Raw genomic sequence first — 22124 nt, 5'->3', positions numbered from 1 at the left:
TGCACCACTTCTCAGGGTCTCATGGACCACAGGTTGGGAACCAGTGGCTTAGGAATAGTAAAGCTGAAGTGCATCTCTTTTGTTTTGGACTGCAGAATAGAATCTCAAGTTTTAAAGAGAGATTCTTTTGCTGTTATGCTTTCAAACCAAAGAGTGCTCAAAAAAATAAATTCACATACTTCTCTTTCCTCTTACTTCTTTAATGCAATGGAGTTGAAATTAATCACAAATGCAAACTTTATTCTCACCTGGGCATTCATATTTGCTCCATCCAGGTAAACCTGGCCTCCGTGTTTGTGAATCAAGTCACAGACATCGCTGATCTCCTCTTCAAAGACGCCATTGGTGGATGGATATGTGATCATGATAGCAGCTAGGTTGTCCTTATGCTTATCCACCTTTGAAAAGCAGAGAGGAGGAGGAGATGGAATGAGAGAAACATGAAAGGGAAGACTGATCAAAGCTTTGATCTTTTCGCACATGTCAAAGAGGGAACGCCGCTGGGTAGGACAGACAAAATGCACTACGCACTGGGTTGCTCATGCATCATCATCATGATTTATAATACTTTTCAACAAACAAATTCACAAATCAGTTTTCACAGCTAAGCAAATAAATGGTACTGTGTCCCCAAAAGCGTTCACTATCTTAAGAAAAAAATGCAGATCTGTCCACAAAAATAAAAGACCAGTGTCAATGGAAGCTTAACGACCAAAATTAAGGGAGAAGAGCAACTCACCATTGCCTTAAGATGGCCAACATCAATGCTTCCATTTTTATCTACTTCCACTGGTTGAATCTTCATTCCTGCCATCTGAGCACTTGCTGGATTGGTACCATGTGCAGATTTAGGAATAAGACAAACCTTTAAGAAAAGCAAATGCTAAATGAATAGACTGTCCATTTTGTGCAAGCCAACTAATAGCACATTAAGAGTTCCAACATATCTAGTTCAGCCCTGAATTCATTGGGCAAAATTGATACATATCAAAGTCCGTGAACTTAAACGGCATGAATTGACTAAAGGGAGTTAAGGAACTGCCTTCTAGTGAATCAAACCATTGATTCATCTCTCTCAGTATTGTGGTTAAAGTGCCCCTTCTGCCACCCGATCTGCACTACTGGAGCACCAGACAGTTCTGGCACACACAACTATTTCCATTGGCGGCTCCATAGCATGAAAATGGTGCAAAGTCCATCACAAGATTGCTAAATCCACTGCTGTAAATCCCAAATAGGATTGGGGCAAAAGTAATGGATTTCTACACAACCCACCATTTAGACAAGTCTTCTTATATTAATATTGTGATATCCAAAATCTACAAATAAGCAAATAATTGATAGGAAAAAAACCAGATCTATTTCACTGCACTATGGGGAGAAACACAGGAGCATAGTTTTCAAATGAAACCACAACAGTCACTTTTTCATTTGCCAAAGATTTTCATGGCCAAAGATGCTGTATGCACACAGTACCCTAGTTGTGAATTTCAATGCGCAAAACTGCTCTAATCCCAGCACAAAACCCTTCTGGCAGCTCCACTGAAATTTCACACCATCAGGGTCTCCAGGGCCAGCTGCTGGCATGATTTTTTCTTCAGGCCTCAGTTTTGCTTTAATGCCACTAATGAGCGGGTTCCTGGATTTCTGGAGTGAACCTCCACTATGTGAGTCTAACTGTTCAATGGAGAAAAGAGGAAGAACTTATTTTGTTGACAGAGGAATTTGCTGAAGAACAAAAGTGAATGAGCTCCCACTGTTGGAAAAGCTGTGTTGTGCTGAGGGACACATCAAAGAGGCTGGCAGCAGGGGTCCAGAGTCCTTTGTTGCCTTGGCCGGCCAGCCAAATCTTGCTGTCACCACCAACTGTGTTCATCCTGTTTCTGTGTTGTCTTGCTTCTGCTGCAGGGCCGAGTTTCAGGACCATTCAAAAGCAGTGAAAAAGTTTCTGAAGCTCAGCAGTACTGCAGGCACAAGCCTTCCCCCCACTTCCTTGCAGGAGAAAGGCAGGACTCGCCATTATCACTACACGATCATTACAAATATTGATATACTGCTTTTCAACAGAACTTCTCAAAGCAGTTTACAAAACAAAAATTAACCGAAGACATGGTTCTCGTGCCCCTCTGCTGACGCCCCTCTACTCACACCAAGCTCAGGAAGCACAAGAAAAGAGAAAGAATGCTGGCTGCCTCTGAGTTGCTGCCAAAGGTCTGTCCTCGCTGCCACTTGCTTTGCACCAGGGCCAAGAACCATACTTGCAAGCATTAAAAATATGCTTGCCACTGCTTAACTGTATATTTGTGAGCAGATACCTTTTGGTAAGTCTCTGTAAGAACCAATACATAACAGATATATAGTGCTTCACATGTGTTATCTTGAAGTTATCCATACAACAACCCTGTAAGGTAGGTAAGCATTATTATCTTAATTGCGGCTCAGACTGAAAAGAGCGGCTTGCCTAAGGCCAACTATAGAGTTCATAGTTGGCAAGATCTGAACCACCGGTGGCCTAATTTGTAACTCAGTCTTTGAGCCATTGTGTTATGCCTCCATTGCCCTCATGCACGGAACTGCTGTGCAACTATGAAACAGAAATATGGTTCAGATTAGCATTTGCAGGCAACAGGGAATCTTGTACAGTGGCAGGTGTTCATATAAGGCAGGGGTGTCCAAAGTTTTTGGCAGGAGGACCACATCAGCTCTCTGACACTGTGTCGGGGGCTGGGGGGGGAGTTAATATACATTTAAAGTTTGAATAAATTTACATAAGTTTACATACATGAATATATTAAAGATGAACTTATATGAATGAATGAAAGTCTTGAGCAGTATGCCTATGCCATATGCCTTGAGCCATATACTCAAGGCCTATAAAAGTCCTTGCACAAAGCAAGGCTGGCCTTTCCTTTGCTGCCGCTACTGCATCACAGATGTGAAACAACAAGCAGTGGAGGGAGCCCTCATCCTATAGCTCATTCGAGAGGTCAAACAGTTGCCCTCATGCTGCGAGCAGTCGCGTCAGGCCAGTTTGGGCTCCAACAAATCTCTGGAGGGCCAGAGGCTCACTGGAGACTGGGGGCTCCCTGAGAGCCGCATTGAGAGGCCTTGAGGGCCACAAGTGGCCCCAGGGCCAGGGTTTGGGCACCCTGATATAAGGGAAAGACATTTTGAACAAAAATTAATCTCACAATAGGTGGGTGGCTGTGGCAAGCTAAATGGAGGGAGATGCTCTCACAGATTGAGCATAATTCTTTTAGGAGCATTTGGATGTCATGCTCATGGAAGAGAATCAAACAAGTAGTCCCCAAAGCATTCATTCAATACAGCAACAAAAAGCTCCATGGACTGAAAGTCAAGCCCCATCCTGGAGGATAACAGTGGCCTGCAAGGTTGTCAGTTAGAGGAAGCCTCGCTTTTTCACTTACACTTCGGTGCCTTTCTCCTTTTGCATTTAGATAAGCCTTGATTGCAGCCAGTCCAGCATATTCACCTTGGGCCCCACTGCAACAACACAAAGCTTATTAAACATACAAGTCAATGTACCTCCATTCAGCATCCAGTCTTAAAAGATCTCATTAACTGAGCAAGCTTAATATAATGTTCTACAAAATGACAAACTAATGCCTATATTTTGGACCATATATGCATATACTGCCCAGCCAGCCAGCCAGCCAGCCACAGAAATACATGTGAAATATGGAATAGCATTCAAACTTAACTGCATACTGTTGATTAATAGCTCTCTCATTTCTAAATGTTTCATGTTATGCTATTGGTCTTTTGTTTTTTCCTCCCAAAAAGAGAAAGGGGAAAGGTTCTGGGATGTTTAGTTAACCAGCATGCTCCAACAGCCCGTCCACCTGAGGTTGCCTGTTCCCACTATAAACAAGCCTCCTGAACCTTTAATAGCCAGGAGAAATTCTGCCAGTTTCTATCACAGGGCTGCTGCAAAGGAGAAAGCCGTACTTGTTCTCCGATATATAGCTATGAATTGCAGATAGTGAATCTGACTAAGGTGATACCATTTCACAGAATTTCTCCCAAACACATGCACCTGCAAAAACAGATTGTGTCCACTAGAACCAAGGATTCTGTCTAGCCAAGCGAAATAACATTTAAAATGTTACCATTACCCAAGCCCAAAGGTTTTGCTCTTGAACTGCAAGAAGTTGTAACACTTCATGGCCACTTGATGCTAGACTACTTTTGCTTTAGACCTGTTTCACAACAACAATTTTCCTGTCAAGATTTTCCTTCCACGTAGGAAAGCATTACACTGGCTATATGCTATCATATGTGGCAAATGCCCATTTATGTGTCAAAACAGGGATATGCACTTTTGTACATGCAGTGGGTACAAACATCTCCCTAAATGGATATAAAAGTAGGAGAAGGATTAGCGTGAAGCAGCACTTAGGACAACCAACATGAGCCCAAGGAAGATTGCTCTTACCTGTTTGGTTGAAAGGAAATCTTATCATAGCCTGTGATCTCACACAGATCCTTCTCAAGCTCCCAGAAAAGTTGCTGGTATCCTTGAGCCTGATCTAGAGCTACAAAGGGGTGGATATTGGCAAATTCCTTCCATGTGATAGGCTACAGAATTAAAACAAACAAAGGCACAGACACATAAAATTAGGAAAGAAGATTCTTCAGGAAGCATGGACATCTACAAAGTTACACGATGTTCAGCTGGATGAGCTTAAATTTTTCCCTTAATATGCACAGCTTCTGAATTTGGAGATCAACTAGAAAAAGGGTTGTACTTAATCCAAATAAGTGTCCCATTCAGTACATTGCTGTTACACTCTCCCTCCTCTCTATAATGGAATTAATGTGTTTTGCTGAGCAGTTCAGAAAAATCAACTAAGGTTAGTCCACGTGTTATTAATCGAAACAATTTTCCAGCATGCTGAATATGGTTCAGATATGAGAAGAGTTTCCTCTTCCTACAAATAAGAACTGCATGGAAACATGCAAGTATGTATTTTTGGCTGGAATATCAAACGAGGCTCCACCTCCCTGAATTTGAATAAGATTCTAATCTTAGGGGGATTTATACAGTCCCTTGAGTTGTGTGAGCCGGAGGATAATTCCAGTTGTGCAATTCGAGGGGATATCATTCCTGCTTACTGCCTGCAGTCCCTCCACATCAAGCTTCATACTATGGACCATGGGCAACCCAGCCCTCAAGATCAGGTTTGGGGGAGTGGTAGGCTGCAGCATGGGGAAGTCCATTCCATGAGCTGCACAATGCTTCCAGTTCTCTGGAACCAAGCTACAACTTGCAACAAATCTCATGGTTAATTCCATGTGAAAAATTGTTCTGTGAACAAGTATGGCTCAGGCACAACTGTATGTCTCAAGTGAATGGGCCCAAGACCACCACCACATGATCTTACCAACTCACACACACCCCTTCCTGAGAATAAGAAAGTGCCAATCAACCTCAAAGTCTTTAGGTTTCCTCATGTGCCCAGTGAACTTGAGCTCATGATCTATGTACTGGTACTGGTTGGCTACTTAAACTGTAAAGTAGGCATAGAATCACCCGTTATTGCTTAACACCCATTAGTACTGATCTCAGAAAAGTCATCAGTTTGCCGAGCGTGTTGGGGGGGGGGGGACTTACTGTGAGTTCTGATGAACTATTTAACTTCATCGTACAGGATCCCTGGTGGGGAAGGAAAGAGAAGAGATGGTCAGTGGACTTCAATCCAAGGAGACCAGCACTACCAATAGCTCTTCTTAAATTAATACCTACCAAAGGAATCATGCTGTGAACAAGGGAAATATCTTTGTTTTCTAATCTTTTCATATACCGGACAATGTTTGTTTCAGAGTGATAGCTGGAGACACAAAATACTAGGTTAGCAAGTCAGTTAACTACACAAGCCAAAGATGACATCTGGCGCCCTTCCAAAAGTACTCTATTGCAAGATCATTAATAATAGTAATAATAATACAGGTATTTCTATACCGCCTTTCTAGGTCCTCAGATTTCTCCTCGGACTTTATTTAAGGCGGTTTACATGGGCAGGCTATTTAAATCCCCATAGGGATTTTTACAATTTCAAAGAAGGTTCTATCTTTCAAGAAATCACAACATTCAGATGTTTCTTTCTTGATCTGGCAACATCCTCCCATGCTCAGAGCAGATGGAATAGCTCGGCTCAGCTTGTCAGCTGCTTCAAGGTCGCACGGTGCCAGTGGCTTCGAACTGGCGACCTTTGGATGTTATCTTCAGGCTCAACCCTCTAGACCAGACCTCCTGCCCATAGCTATAGATCCTTTTCTGGGTTCTTTACTTTTCATTTTGTGTACTTATGAATATTTGCCCCCAAACAGAGATTAACAATCCTAATCAACTTTCCTGTGTGCCAACAGGGTGCGCACTGCATTCTGTGATGGGGCAGCTGAAGGTCTCCTGAAGGTGAGAGAACATTTGCTCCCTTACCTCAGGGCTATGTTGAAGCTGCATTAGTGCTGGAAAGTTGGTTAGGATTGGGCTGTAAATTGTTCACATACTTGAGAGAAATTAAAACAAATATAAAATAGCTGCTATAATCTGTCCATCCCCATGATGGAATGAAACTGCCATGTGTTAAAACTGAAAAGACAAACACACAAATAAGAGGGTGCTACTTAGTGCATTTTATTATGGATTTATGATGTCCTTTGGGGACAAATAGGTAGCATTCTCCACAACCCCGGTCCCATTTAAATGCCTAGGTAGCTTCTGAACACAAACAGAGGGTGAAAAAAAATGAACTAGGAGGTTTACAACTCAATCCGACACATGTTTACTCAAAGGTAAGTTCCGCTAGGTTGAATGGGGTTAACTGGTATAAAGGACTGCAGTCACATACCTCAGCTTGCCCCATGACCTGCACCACAGGAATGCTTTGAACTGGACATTGAAAATCCCTGCTTTACTAGCCTTCATTCCTTGCACTGTGCCATCATTTCCAATCCCTTATGGCAGCAGATCCCGAACTTACCAATGGTCACGGCACCCTTCTTTTACAGTGGCCTCTTCTTCTTGGCTCTCTCAGACACTGCCATTTTGGATCGCATGAGATCTCACATGATCCAAGATGGCAGCACCTGGTAGAGCCAGAAAGATGGGCACCACCAGGGACATGTGAAGTTTGCCATGATGTCCTCAAGTGCCACAGCACACTGTTTGGGGACAGCAATGCCAAAGAGGTAGAGACTAAAGTATGTCACAAACCTGTTGAATACTTGATGTGTTAGGAATTTTGAAGTTCTCTTAAATGCTGTACCCAAAATGCCTTGAGTTTCTTCACCCATGCTCTCAGCAACCAGTTCCTTTCAAAAACCAGACAGACACATCAGCTGATAGGCAAGAAAATTGTGCCAGAAAGAGCTTATTCAGATTAGTCACAGCCTCTTTACTGCCCCCATTTCAGCCCTTTGTTAGAGTTATTTTGCATAACCTCTTGAGCCTGATTAAGAAATGTGACACATTAATCTCAAAAGAGGACTGCTATAGGCACTTCTGTTTGGGAAGATACACTCCAAGAAAGTTATTTTAGTCGGTAGCATGCTCATAGCATTAGCATCAGAAGTATCAAGGAGTGCACTTCTCATCATTCAAGGAGTAGAAGACACAATCGGAACTGAAAGTTCTAAAGTTATGGGAGTTAAAAGGGAAATTCTCATTCGATCAACCTTAAAATTGCTGAGATATTTTCTTTAACACAAAATATCTGGGAGGAAACTGAGGGCTATAAAGAGCTGAGCCAGATGAAACAAAGACATGTGATTTGAGAACAGGTGTCTTTAAATGGAACCAGAAATAGTAGATCTGAGAATGGAAATGGAGAGAGATTCAGACCAGGCCTGCAGTGCTGGTGAAAAAGAAAGGTTAGCTCTTCCCCATTATCCATTTCCCAATGAAAATTACCCTTCCCCACTTGCCCTGTCTAATGTTCCCTGAAGCACTGGGGCATGAATAGCTTGTTATCTAGTTATACAGCACCATCAATGAACATGGTGCTTCACACTGAGTGAGAAGACTGGTCTCTGCCCCAAGGGGCTTACAGCCTAGATATTGACACAACCTAGAAAGGGGAATGAAGGCAGTGATCACTTCAGTTATACTCATTTAACCACTATGAGGTTGCATTGCAGGACTACATAGGTACACAAGTGGCAAAAGGAAACCTCCCATTCACTCAGCTGACCCTTTGTGTTGCCTTCACACACGCTCACGTGTAGATTATGTGGGGAAGAGAAACAGGGCTCCAATGAGCACAAGGCAGGCCCGTGCTATCCCTGTGCTGGTCTGGAGCACAGCCTATGTGAGTAGGCAATCAAACATTGGTACACAAGTGCTTGTTTGCAACATATGAAGTCCTCTGCGCTGTGCTCTACTTACAGCTGAAGATTCACAGCCAAAGACCCATAACAGGTCATCAAGGTCTTTTTCAGTCACAGTTTCATCAAGAGACACTCCAAGCTAAGGACAGAGGGAAGACAGGAAGCCAAGATTGACAATGCAAAACACTTCAGCATAGTTGCAATGAACACCAGCAGAACAGTAGAAGTGATACACAAGACCTGTATCCTGTTCTGTTCATCCTTCATCAAGAATTTATGGACAATGTCCCAGTTACTAGAAGAGCAACATTAAAATAGGATCAATGTGTACCCCGTGCTCAAACTAGAATCTAAACCTGAAAATGTTATACTAATTTCTTTTGCACTTTCAAAAATGTTGTAGACTCCTATGGTATGAGTTCTCCTAACCCTCTACATAAAAGAGGATCGTGCTTCACATGATGGCAAATCTCAACAAGTATGCTCAGATTTTTTTTCCAGTCTTGAAATATATTTTTAGTTTTCTACTGTAAAAACAGCAAAGCCTGAATAGTCCTTGCAATATCGAAGACATCACAGACAAAAAAGCAGGTGCCCAGCTGTCTCATATGATTCTACAGATAAATAGAAACTCTAGGTCTAGAGCAGATTGCTTTGCTCCAGAAGCTGCCATAGTGAGTCAGACCATTGGTTCATCTCGTTTGGTATTATCTATCCTGGCATGCAGCTGCTCTCCAGAGTTTCAGACAGATCTTTCCTACTAGCTGTGTCTATTGGTGCCAGAGAATGAACCTGGGATCTTCTGCACAAAAGTAGGTGCACTTCCACTGAGTTAAAGCTAAGGTTACCAGCTCTGAAGTCAGAGGACAGCCCTTTGTCTTTAAATATACCACTAAAACAATTTTAAAAGACAGCTAGAGGGGCTCCTGGTCATACCCTCCCCATGCTGGAGTATCTGTCCACTCAGCAGCTGTGACCTTGCATGGTGCTTGTGCAGGGCCCCCACCTCTGTACCTACCACCAGTACCTGAGGGTCATGGGAGCCATCCCTCTCCATAACTGCACAGTTGACAGCTGCGTTAAAGACAGACAAGGAACAGGGTGGATGACAGCACTGGCATACCTGGGGAGGTCAGGGGCAAATGTCCTGGGCACCTCCTGGGGGTGGCGCCACAACCCCTGCCACCCGCATTAAAAAAAGGCCTTTCCAATGCCTTCTGAGATCTCCAGAAGGCCTAAAAATGTCAATTAGGGTTTTCAGTAAAAACCAGAAGTGACATTTTTAGGCATTCTGGAGGCCTCAGAGGGCCTTCTGTGGGCTAGAGGGGCCATGGGTGGCCTCTCTTGTCCCCAGAAGGCCTCCGGACATGCCTGGGGGAGCGGGATTTTGTGGTCCTGGCCCCTTGCTTCCTGTGAGCAGAGCCACCCAGTATATAGCAGTGGGTGTAGGTACATATATGAATCCTTACCAGTAGGGGAAGCTGTAACCTCTTTTGTTGCAAGTTTAAACACTTGTGGGTTGCTGTCTTCTACTCCGACTAGACCGCTCATTAATTTTTTCCCCAGTCTTATTCTGCCTGTGTGGCAATGGCTGCAGTTCTTTCATTGTTACAGTAAAGCTCTTAACAAAACTCAGTTTTGCTGTTTGTGGGACTGATTGATTCCCTCAGTTCTGCTAATATGACCTTGAAGGTCTCTGTCTAACCTGTGGGTGATTGTTCTGCATTGTTTTTACTAACACACAAAGCACTTCTGAAATCAGACATTATAGGCAACGCCTGAGCCTCTCAGAAATTTAGGCCGGAATCCTAACCAACTTTCCAGCACTGGCATAGCAGTGCCAATGGGACATGTGCTGCATCCTGCAATTGGGTGGCAGTCACAGAGGCCTCCTCAAAGTAAGGGCATGTTTGTTCCCTTACCTCAGAGCTGCATTACCCTTATGTCGGTGCTGGAAAGTGAGTTGGGATTGCACCCTTAACATTTATTGCTCATTCATTCCATTTTTTTAAAATGATGGTGACCGACAGCAACGAACAACATACAGGAATCTGGAGGATCATTTAACCTTCACTTACTGTGCCATCACTGTAAATCCGCAAGTTTATCTGTCTCTGGTTTGCCCTGTCCAGCACCTCTTGAACCCCACATCCACACTGAATTTTCAAGGTATCAAAAAACAGGTCATGTTGCAGCTTATGACCAGCTCTCTTTAGACCTAGCAGAAAACAATGCAAGAAAACTCAGTTCCACTGGCAGCTCACACATTTTCACAAGCCTCTGCATATTGCATGCTCAGTTTATTTTATCACAGTATTTACGTATCACCTTTCTCATAGACTCAAGGCTGTTTACATAGGCAGGCTGACCATAAAACCCACTTCTTTTTCCAAATGGGGCTTTTACAAGTTATTATTTTATGAGAGAAACCCATAGAACTCTCTATTTCTCCAGATGCTTCCCATCATTGTGCAACCATCACCCTGGCTGCACAGTTCTAGCCTTCCAAGCTTCTACAGGCCAGCTACAAATCCAGCCTCAGGCTGGTTCTCAAGATGCTACCCATTTCTGGCCAGCTGGCTTCTCCACAAAGCTCTGTCAGCATCAGCAGCATTCCAGTCTCCCTTCCAAGGCAAGACTGAAGCTGATCCTGCTTAGCTTCTTCAGGCAGGGTGGCAGCTCAACCTCCAGACAACATTTGGTCAGTACTATTTTATCAATAGGTTTGCTGGGATCATGGCCTTCTGGTCATTGGTATTATATAGACTAGTCCAAATGTGCTCATGATATTAGGTTTGGAAAAAACCAGTAGCAAAATCTGGCCACAATGTGCTAACACCTGTATGAAGCTTCTTTCATTCTGTCTTTCTGATGAACAGGTTCCCTGATTTATCTTAATCCAAGTGTAGAATTCGATAAGATTCACCATCACACAGCCATTCAATTGCCACTCACCTTCGGCTAAGATCAGAGTGGCATTATGCACCCTCCTGGCGATGTGTTTTAATCCATTAGCACCATGATAGACTCCAAACATGGCAGCCATGTTAGCCAGAAGGGCCTGAAATGTGCAAAAGGGCAAAGGTCAACTTGCTGGCGCATTTGTATAACTAAAAACATACACTGGTAGTCAAAGAAATTTGGGGGGGGGGGAAATGATTTCAATTTGTACCCTCTGAAAGTGATATTTTTAACAGAGTTCTAAAAACCAATTTAAAAACCCAAACACACTGAAACTAGCAATAAAGGGCAGTCGGGGATCTCTTACTGAAGTTAGCAGTTCATAAGACCATCAGCTACTGGAAACAAGTTTATAGAAGTGCTTCTCCCATCAGTGGTAGCATAAAAGATCACCTGTGCAGTGCAGATGTTGCTCGTGGCCTTATCCCTCCTGATGTGTTGCTCTCTGGTTTGTAATGCCAAGCGATAGACTTCTTTTCCATTTGCGTCCCTTAAAACATAGAAGAGCAGACCAAGTCTCATTAAGTATAAGCCATGGACATATCCTGCTTTTGTTAACGCAGGAAAGTCAGAGGACAAAGCAAGGCTAATGAGTTGGAACCAAATAAAAGCCAGCATGAAAAAGTCTTAATTACTCCCAGACAAATGTTTGTGTCAAGGGGATTTTTCTTCTGCGACTGCTGAAATCAAATGGAATGACTAGGTGAGCCCAGGTCACCCAGGTACAAATCACACACACAAAAATTGGAGCAGGGTAGGCAGGAAAGAAGTGTCTGCTGCCAGTACCTGATTATTTGCTACCCAAGGCAACTGTTCCAGGCTGCCTTAGGGATGGGCAACCCCAGAGATAAAGCAGACCTGATTTGATATTGTTCTGTAGCAAACTTTAGAAAAAATATATATTTAGAAGAAAGTTACGTTATATGTCCACGTCTAGGAGTGCATTGAAATTTCGCTGTACTTTTGTACAATGCCAATAAAGTATACTATACTATATATCATTGGTTCTCAAATTTTGAGGGAGCTTTACTCCCTCAGTAAGTTCTTGCAGGAGGGCTAGGGCAGCAACGTGATCCGCAGGATTGTGCCGCTAAGCGGGGGTGGGGGGTTGTGACTTTATGGAGACAGGGCTGCAGCAGGCTGCAGGAGGTGCAGGGAGCCCTGCACAGCCCTCCCCAAGGCTTGGAACGTTTGGAGAAAGAGGGTGCAGTGCGCCTCCTGCAAAACGGAAGTGCTTTGCGCCCGCTTTCACTGAACGTTCCAAGCCTCGGGAAGCACTGCACAGGGCTCCCCGCACCTCCTGCAACAGCCCTGTCTTCATAGATTCACAAGCACCCCCCTCGCCCCCCCCATATGGGTGCAATCCTGGGGATCGCTTCCCTGCCTCTCCCCTTCCCCTGCCCTTAAAGGGACGGGAGAACCTTTACACAAACTGGTGGGTCATGACTCACCAGTTTGAGAACCACTGCTATATACTGTTAAATACACAAACAGATTTTTGGTTGACATTCATTAATAAAGCAGATCAAGTCACTGGAGGAAAGAGGAAATGCTGTATCAGAAGGTTTTGCATATGCTTGGCATGTTCACCAAGAATGTCTTCTGCACAGGTCCCCATGGAGAGGACCAGGTTCACATTTTCAGGTAAATGGTAAACTCAGGTAAACTCCATTTACCTTGTAACTCCCACCATCCTTCCAGGCATCATCCGCACCAGGTTCTCCTTGACAGCAAAGAAGGCTGCATGTGGTCCCCCATAACAGAGAGGGACCCCAAACCTCTGGGAGCTGCCTAGAGCAACGTCCACACCAAACTCTCCTGGAGGTCTCAAGATGCACAGAGCAAGCAGGTCAGTAGCACAGCAGACAAGAGTCTGAAATGAGAAAAGATCAACACAGTTATCATCCGTTACCAAGATCAGCCAACCATAGAGATGGCACAATTAAAAGGTACATATTGGGACTACCAACAATCACCCAAATATTTCTCAAAGGAATGCTGAGAACAAAAAAAAATAACACTGATACCTTCTGGGTTTTTTTGTTGGTTACGTAAGCCATTTCTGCCCAATGTTGCATATATGCAACAGGGATCAAATGTGTACACCTGGGGGCTGCGCAGAAATGGGTTAAGGCAAATCAACCACATTAACAATTGTTAGTTGGAGCTGTATCCAGGTCAGACAGGTTGGGTGCCGGCCAGGTATCAGAAACAAAATGAGCCACTTTTCTACCAAATAGCTTCCAGACTTCATCTAACTATTTTATTCAGTGCTGACAACTTATGGTACATCATTATGATTACATTAGGTTGTTAAGTAAAAACACTTTCCCTCCCCGTTTCCAATTGCTAAGAAGACGTTACTAATTTGATAAATAAAAGGGAGTAAATGTGTGAATGGCCAGGTGGCTGGATATCTAATGCTGGCTGAGGACATCTGAAGGCAGGAAATTGAGCCAATAAGGACTGTAACTCACAAATCAATTAATGATCCCTTCTTTGAAGGGAGAAAAGGGGCTGTGAAGGAAAGTTAGAACACTAGTTTCTTATCAGGACTCAAGGTTGTGCAAAGCTGAAAGCAGAAAGGCCTGGAAGCAGCTTCAGCAATTAAGGGATTCTGCACACCTCTCTTGCATCAAGTTAGTATCGCCCCAGCAGAGATGGGATGTCTCTTGGAACAAGACAAAGGAGAAGCCATCTGAGAATACCAAGCCCCCTTAGAGAACCATCCCAAGGGGCTAAAAGAAAGGACTCTGTGCAACCCAAGGCAGATCACTTTCACTTGTGTCACTCCTGAACTAGGTTGCGTCACCAGCGCTGCAACAAAACCTGGACTTTGGTATCAATTTTGATGGATTTCTGGCCAGCTCTGAATGAATGCTGTGTGCTTGAAGGAAAGAATGAGCGCGTGTCTGAGCCCAGTCAGGGATTTTAATTACTTTTGCTTCAAATCCATAGAAGGGCTTTTGATGGATTTTAGCTTAATGCATTTTATTTCTTTACCCAGATCCCAATTTAATGAAGCCTGTTTGTAACTGGCCAACACCAACAAAGATTGGTTGCATCCAGGAGAAAAAAACCTATTTTCTGGGGAGGGCAGATGAAGTTGAGTCAAAACATGTTTGCTGTTCTAACGATGGCTCCATGTCAGAGAACCCACCAAGTTGGGCCAACCCCTACCTCCATTATTGGTGCCATAGGAGACCCAGTGCAGGACATTGCCCCAGGGTCCCCAACATCCAACACCAATGCTCATGGCACGTTTAGAAGAAAGAACACAATGGCGCAGGTCTACTGCACATATAGCATTCCTGTGACTATGGAAGTGCCACCATTCAGGTAGATTCACCCATGCAAAAGGAACATGCCCGTAGGTCTCCTACCTCTATTAAAATAAAAAAGGGATTAAAAAAGAAACTCTGCATTGGAGGTCTCCTAGAACTGGTGAGTGGGGATAACTACAGCTTCAGTAATTACACCACAAAACAAGTTTTACCCCATTCTGATGGGCCCGGTCAACAAGCCCAGAAAAGTCTTCCACCTTCCCTTCAGTATCTGGGTACTGGAACAGGACTCCACTGACACTTTTATTGCTGAAGTCCATCTCGTGAGGCAGCTTCAACTCAACAACGATGCCAGTGTAACTGGAAAGCAAAGTTACAGGCAATAATAGAGTGAGCTACTTCTTACTTGGATAGGATTTTCCCAAGAGAAAAATTGGTATAATACAAGGGAGAAATATCTCCGATGCAAAATCAAACATCGTAACCATAGGGTCCAATCCTATCCAGGGCCAGCCTGAATGATGCAGAGATGCCGACACAGCCTCCACAGGTGGTCCCCATCCTGTAGGATGGCTGACGAACAGGTTGGCTGAGAAAGGCAAGAAATATTTTACTTACCTCCTCCAGGGAATTTGGTCTATTGGCCTACTCAGATCTATGCCAGCTGTTTTGCTGGTGTTAATCTGAATGGCCATGTCATACCTGGAACAAGGGTTCTAGATCTGGTGGGCATCACTGCCTCCAAGATCTGACACATCCTGCCCCCAACCCTCCATCAGTCCAACCCAACCTTTGCTCCAACCCACCTATACTATCCCTTCACCTTCACCTATACTATCCCTATCACCTATACTCCCACTATCCCTTGTCAGATGCAAGGGAGGGCACCAGGATGAGGTCTCTTGTTATCTGGTGTGCTCCTTGGGGCATTTGGTGGGCCGCTGTGAGATACAGGAAGCTGGACTAGATGGGACTATGGCCTGATCCAGTGGGGCTGTTCTTATGTTCTTATGTACTGCCACTTTACTCACGCTCACAGCCAGTCTGCAGTCCACTGCAGCTGGTGTGGAGCTTCCTGGCTGCCCACTACTGACAATGGGCCAGAGACCATCACAGTGACTGCAGCGCTAGCAGCTATATTCCCTGTAAGGGGTCCAACACCTGTACACAGACCCCTTCTCTTGCTGTGCGGCATTGCAACTGCATCGCAACCCTGTCTCCATGCGCTCAGCAATGAGGTCATGCGTCACCACCGAACCTCCAGGCTGCTCCATGTTTCATGGCTGTGCAGCTCAGCAGGAACCCTGGCTGGCAGACCACGCAATGCGTCAGCAGATTGCAAGATCTGCCACCGTATCACTCAGACGGGATTGGGCTGTTCCTTACTGTCTTTTTGATTCATAACTCATAACAAAAATGCAACTTCCAAGTGAACAAAGTATAAATACCCATATGTAATATTAATTGAATGTTATTGTATAAATCCCCTCCCTCCTTCATTTTTCCTCCCAAGTTACTCATATATACATATTTTTATGTATATAAAAATACACACATATGCTGCAACCCTTACTTTGCTCTGGTTTGCACCACGGCTATTGTCTGCGGATGGCATCGGATGTCGACGTAAAACTTCCTCCGCTTATTTTGCCTGTTGGTGCAAAGAAAACACACACAGAGTTAATTATAAATACATACGACAGAATTTTAAACTGTAAATGGCCTTGGGAGTCAATTTTGGCTGGAAAATGGGATATGCATTTTTAAAAGTACACATTTTTTATTTTAATAGCTTTCAGCTAATCTATGACATGCCCTACAACAGTGGTTCTCAAACTCTGAGGGAGCTTTACTGCTTCAGTAAGTTCTTGCGGGGGAGGTGCTAAGGGGGGCAAAGGGAGGTGCTTGTGACTTACTTTGTACGGTGTAGGGCTGCAGCAAGATGCAGGAGGTGTGGGGAGCCCTGCGCAGCCCTCCCTGACACTTGAAACCTGCATCGGAAGCAGGCGCAAAGCACCTCCTGCAAAACAGAACCTGCTTCTGTTGCAGGTTCCAAGCGTCGGGGAGCGCTGTGGAGTGCTGTGCAGGGATTCCCACACCTCCTGCAGCCTGCTGCCGCCTTACATTGTACAAAGTAAGTCACAAGCACCCCCCTCGCCCCCCTAACCTGCCTCCCTCCCCTTCCCCCGCCCCTTAAAGGGACAGGGAAAGTGTTACATGAACTGGTGGGTCGCAACCCACCAGTTTGAGAACCACTGTCCTACAATGTTTATCTCAAGAATTAGTCAAAAAAGTTTCCTGCAAAATAGTTCTCTAGGGTCTACAACAGGGGTGCCCAAACCCTGGCCCAGGGGCCATTTGTGGCCCTTAGGGACTCCCAATCTGGCCTGCAGGAGCCCCCAGCCCTCCGAAGACTCATTGGAGCCTGAGCTGGCCAACAACCACTCTCAGTATGAGGGCGACTGTTGACCGCTCACATGAGCTGTGGGACAAGGGCTCCCTCCACTGCTTGCTGTTTCACATCTGTGATGCGGCAGCAGCAGCAGAGGAAAGGCCGACTTTGCTTTGTGCTAGGTCTTTTATAGGCCTTGAGCTATTGCAAGACCTTCATTCATTCATAGAAGTTCCATCTCTGATATATTCATTTGTGTAAGTTTATTCAAATTTGAAATGTCAATTAATTCTTTTTTTTCCCCTGCCCCCACACAGTGTCAGAGAGATGATGTGTTCCTCCTGTCAAAGAATCTGGACACCCCTCTTCTACAGTATTCAGGCAAGAACTATTTTCAGTGGTTTTTACACCACTTGCCTGATGTAGATACACCAGATTTCCATTTTGGAAAGTACAGACAGAAAGTACCCATTAAGTACGAACTCAAGCACTGAGGGGAACAGGATACTGGACTAGGTGGGTCTTACTCCTGATCCATCAGGCTCATCTTCCTGGTTACGGTTTATTTAAGTTAGCTATCTTCCATTCCCCTCCTTTGTGCCCTTTCCCTTATAGACAGTGGCGTTGCTAAGCAGGCGCGGCTAGGGCGGACCAACCCAGATGCCATGGCCCAGGGCGGGGCGGAGTATGACTGGCATGCCACCCAAGCCCCTGGAAAGAGGAACTCCTTGCCATGTTTGACTGCAGATGGGCAGCCCTCTTGTCTGCCCTCAACTCCAAATGACCACAAATGGCAGCCACGGAAGCAATCTGGAGGTGCACGCAACCACATCACCATCAAACTACTACCACCAGGCCACGCAGTCATGCCTGTGCCCCAGGAGCCAGTGGGGACAGGCAAACTGCTGCATCGCACTGGTTAGGGGGTGTTGCGTGGCAGAGGGGATGTCACTACCCCAGGGCAAAAAGGCTCCAGCAATGCCACTGCTCATGGAGTTGTGTTTCAGACTATCAGCCCGTGAGTAGGTTTTTATTTTAGCCCACTTGCCAGTCAAAGTGTTAGTAAGGGCCTGACCATGTCATCTTTGACGGATGCTTGGACCTGGTTGGCAAGGAGTTCAGCTCTGGATAAGATCAGGCAGTCAATTATTTTTTCTTAGAACTCATTACCTGTGACATAATTGCATTGCTTCTGCCGCAGCAGTTCCCTCGTCCAGTAAAGAAGCATTGGCCACATCCATTCCTGTGATGTCACACACCATGGTCTGGTAATTCAGCAAACTCTCCAGCCTACCTTGGGACACCTCTGGCTGGTAAGGAGTATACTGTGTAACCCTGCGAAAACAACATGTGTCAGACGTTAAGCCCTTGCCTGTTCAAATATTACAATAAGCACCATGTCCCTAGCAATGTCATGTCATAGCAGTGATCCCTGGGAGACTCCAAAGTTAAGCACTATCAAAATCAATAAGCACATTTTAATATCATTTGAAATTGCTTTGATCCACCTCTGGAATGACATTTATGTTGTACACACAACATCTACTGTAGGATAAAAAAATGGACCTTCTGAACTCTAGGTTGCTGAACAAGAAACATTCAATTACGCAGGCCTACAAAATTGAGGGTCAAAAGTTTTTCCCAAACTTCATGGTGGTTTGATATGAATTTGGAGTGCCGATTCCAAAAATGGCATCCGTTTTGCCCCATCACATCTAGTTTTGGAGATATAGTATAGCCTCATTAGAGAATGGTTCAAGCAGCTTCCTCATTAGGAAGCCATGGTGTAGGCTTCCTCATGAGGAAGCTGCTTGAACCATTCACTAAAGAGGCTATGCCGTGTCTCCAAAACTAGACGTGATAGGGCAAAACGGATGCCATTTTTGGAATCGGCACCCCAAATATACTCAGGAATCGGTGTAACACTTAAGGAAGCAAAATGCGTGTTGGCCTGTGTTATTTAAAAGTTATTTTCTTCACAAAATGTACTCTGAAATATATTTCCAGCATGAGGTTAATTTGAGGTCCTGTGAAAGGTGTCCAGATCATTTGGTTTATTTGATGTTTGCTGCCTGATGTCAACTTTTAATTAAGTTTTATTTTCAAAAGAACATTCAGAGCATGCACACAAGTAACTGCTCCTGAATCAAACTAGAGGAAAATGTATTGCATCCTGCATCTGTGAGAATAGATTGAATGCCAAACTGGAAAGCTTAACTGTAGTTTTGTTTATTCAAATATAATGCCAATCACATGGCCCAATTCTAACAGGGCTTATAGTGCTAGAGCATCCCAGCAGCATAAGACCTTTTGCAGCTGTTGCAAAAAGACAACATGCCGTTTTGCACAGTCAGACCACTATACAAGCAACTGTCAACACACCAGCAGTTTGTCCAAATCCCCTGGCACTGGTAAGTCAGTATGGGAGGCAGGAGGATGGCAGGTTGGGGCAGAGAATGGGGAGGAAGACAGATCGAGGCCAGGCAGTAACAGAAGCAGCTGTGCTACCAATATCCTACCCCTTCCTGACATCCATCCACCTTCCACCTGGACCCACGCCAGCACATTGGCATGACTGCATCATAGCACAAGGAGTTAGGTAGGCTTGGACTACCCCGTTTGCTAAATCAGAAACCAGAGTTTGTTGACTTGAGCTTGTGAACATCTCTGCACTAAAAAAAGTCTATTCTAAAGGGAATTTCTATAAGTAGACCCGTCCAAGCTGCTTTTGTAAATCAAAGAAAATACAGTAGGATTTCTCTAACTTAAGCAAGTCAGCATTGACCAAAGGGCAGATCTGAGCTGTGAATTATGGTCTAGGGCAGGCGTATCAAACTCATTTCATACAGCAGGCTGAATAGTTTTCATGGCACCAGCTGAGGACCAGTAGTGACATTAAGCAGGTGATAACCAGAAATAAGCAGTTTGTTCTCACCTAGGACTCACCAGCAGCAAATGACAGAAGAGAAAATACACAAATCTTTATTATATTTTCAATATTAGAGAACCTAATTATTAGGTGGGCAGCCCTTTCAGCTGCACCACTTTTGCCAAGGTGCAACTTCACAGCTCAGCAGCTAAGAGGTGCTTCACAAAGAAATACCTTGGCAGAAACACTGCTGAAAGGGCGGCTCACATGATAATTGGGCTCTCCCAGGACCTTGACAGCATCTCCATTTCCCCCTCTTTCACCCCTCTTGGTCTGCCCCTTCCACCACATCTGCTCAGCTGCCCTTGGCCCACAAAGATACAGTTACTTTGAGAGCACTGTATTTAATTACCGTATTTAATGGTCAACCTCATGCGGCTGACCATCAAAACACACAAGCCCAAAGTCCCACGGGCACTTGGATCTAGTTGCAGGATTATTTCAATCTGTGTTATTACCAAGACAACAGCATTGTTTTTAACAAAACACACACAAAAAATGGAAATCTTGGTGAAAATGTGATTGTGCGTTGACAGGGATTGGTCAGCCTATCTTTAGATAGACTGACCCCATAGATGATCCCATCCCCCTTAGGAAAGCTCTGTTTACACACATTTGCTTTTCTGCACTATGTATAGTTGCAATCTACTACCCATGCAAGCTGGCTCTTCTCTTGCGCCCCCATGCCCCTACATTTGCACTGTTTTAATCGAAATCCTCTGCGGAAAGTTTTATACTTGAAGTTTATTCATTTTCATGGGTGATGGTATTTTACCAACATGGCCGGTATCATCCAGCACAAGTCTATAGTTTAGCCCAAAGTACAAGAAATGTCAGCAATTTAAATGTATTTCAAAATCGTTTCAGGCAGGCAATGACGACGATCAAGGTAAGGTGGATGCCCAGGGTTAAGTCTAGACTTATTGTCAACTTGCTGGAGGAGCCAAACATACTTTCTATTCTTCGCCTCTTCATTTACACTCATGTCACGTTACTGGAATTAATGAGCTCCGTCTCTAGGGCAACACCACAGTAGACAGACAGTGTAAAGACCGTCAGGAAGGAGATGTGTGTGGTTAAACAGTCCCACAGTGTTAATATTGCTAACAGTCAATTGTGGGTTACTGGCCCAAGCAATTTCTGCTCTAGATTTTGGCCCACCCCGGCCTTAGTACATTGGGCAACTAAACAACTAGAAATACCAGATAATCTAAAGATGGCTGTCTCATTTTACTGAACAATTTTCTAATTCATTCGAAAACCTTGTGACAACTGCCAAAGAGCAAAATCCTATTCTCATGCAGAGAAGTTCTTTAAAACCAGTTAATGCCCACTGTCCAAGTATGATTTTACAAGGGATCCTAGCTTTTTATTATTAGATTTATTATTTTAACCACCAGACTTCACCATGATGAACAGGTCAGTTTTCTGTGACCATAAGGAATGGATATGTACTGTACAAAAACTGCTTTTCTGTGAGGCCATGACAGCACGGTAAAGTGAGAGCAGAATATGAAGTACCTCTCACATCAGATCAACTATTAAGTCCAATACATCAAAACAAAAATGTCAACAGCTTCACAGGGGCATACTTAGCCAATTTGGATTCTCATTGTAGACACCATGCTTGGAAAGATTAACAACAAATGCTTCTTTTCAAACATCTGTTGCCCAAAATGAACAAATTTTGGCAATGTTTAATCCACTAAATTACAGCCAGTTCTCCTTATCCACTAGGATTAGGTTCCAGCATGTACGGAAACCACGATGACCAAATCAGTAATCCTATGAGACTAATGGGGTTAAAGTTCCTGCAGTTATGCTATACATTACACAGTACAGGTGGGGTCTCTGTATCCACAGATTGTGCATCCATGGATCTGGCTCAACACAGGTCCCCCAGACCTGCTCTGACCCAGACTTGGGCTCACCCAAGCCCTCCAGAGGTGACCTGTGCTCCGGTCACCTCTGGAGTGCTTTCTGAAGCCCAAAGAGGCTGTGTGCGTCCACCTGCGGCCTCTGGGGGGCTTCAGAAAGGCTTTTTTGGCTGAAAAAATTATCTGCAATTTTCAGTATCCGGGGGGGGGGGGGGTGTCTGAAAATGGATGCCCACAGATTCCAAGGCCCCACCTGTATAAGCATAAAACACACTATATAAAAACTTCTAAAATACATTTCCAGATACACATTTTTTCTATAATCAAAGAAA

At 44.4% G+C, this 22124-nt stretch overlaps 1 protein-coding gene across 1 annotated transcript in view; it reads right to left on the bottom strand.

Annotated features, from left to right (window-relative positions):
* Positions 1-22124, bottom strand: part of GLDC (glycine decarboxylase) — a 37217-nt gene that overhangs the window by 7614 nt on the left and 7479 nt on the right. The window contains exons 4-18 of the mRNA XM_066617952.1: positions 18157-18321; positions 16168-16245; positions 14807-14954; positions 12987-13183; positions 11704-11800; positions 11305-11410; positions 10428-10567; positions 8408-8488; positions 7238-7335; positions 5768-5852; positions 5636-5677; positions 4457-4599; positions 3429-3504; positions 740-865; positions 249-398 (exon numbers count right to left, since the gene is read on the bottom strand). Coding sequence (XP_066474049.1) covers positions 249-398; positions 740-865; positions 3429-3504; positions 4457-4599; positions 5636-5677; positions 5768-5852; positions 7238-7335; positions 8408-8488; positions 10428-10567; positions 11305-11410; positions 11704-11800; positions 12987-13183; positions 14807-14954; positions 16168-16245; positions 18157-18321 — 1732 coding nt within the window. The remainder of the gene's footprint in view (positions 1-248; positions 399-739; positions 866-3428; positions 3505-4456; positions 4600-5635; positions 5678-5767; positions 5853-7237; positions 7336-8407; positions 8489-10427; positions 10568-11304; positions 11411-11703; positions 11801-12986; positions 13184-14806; positions 14955-16167; positions 16246-18156; positions 18322-22124) is intronic.

Source organism: Tiliqua scincoides, chromosome 2, assembly GCF_035046505.1.
Source record: "Tiliqua scincoides isolate rTilSci1 chromosome 2, rTilSci1.hap2, whole genome shotgun sequence".
Taxonomy (NCBI): Eukaryota; Metazoa; Chordata; class Lepidosauria; order Squamata; family Scincidae; genus Tiliqua; species Tiliqua scincoides.
Note: the sequence above shows the minus strand (reverse complement) of the source record. Positions and strands in the feature narration are given on the sequence as shown.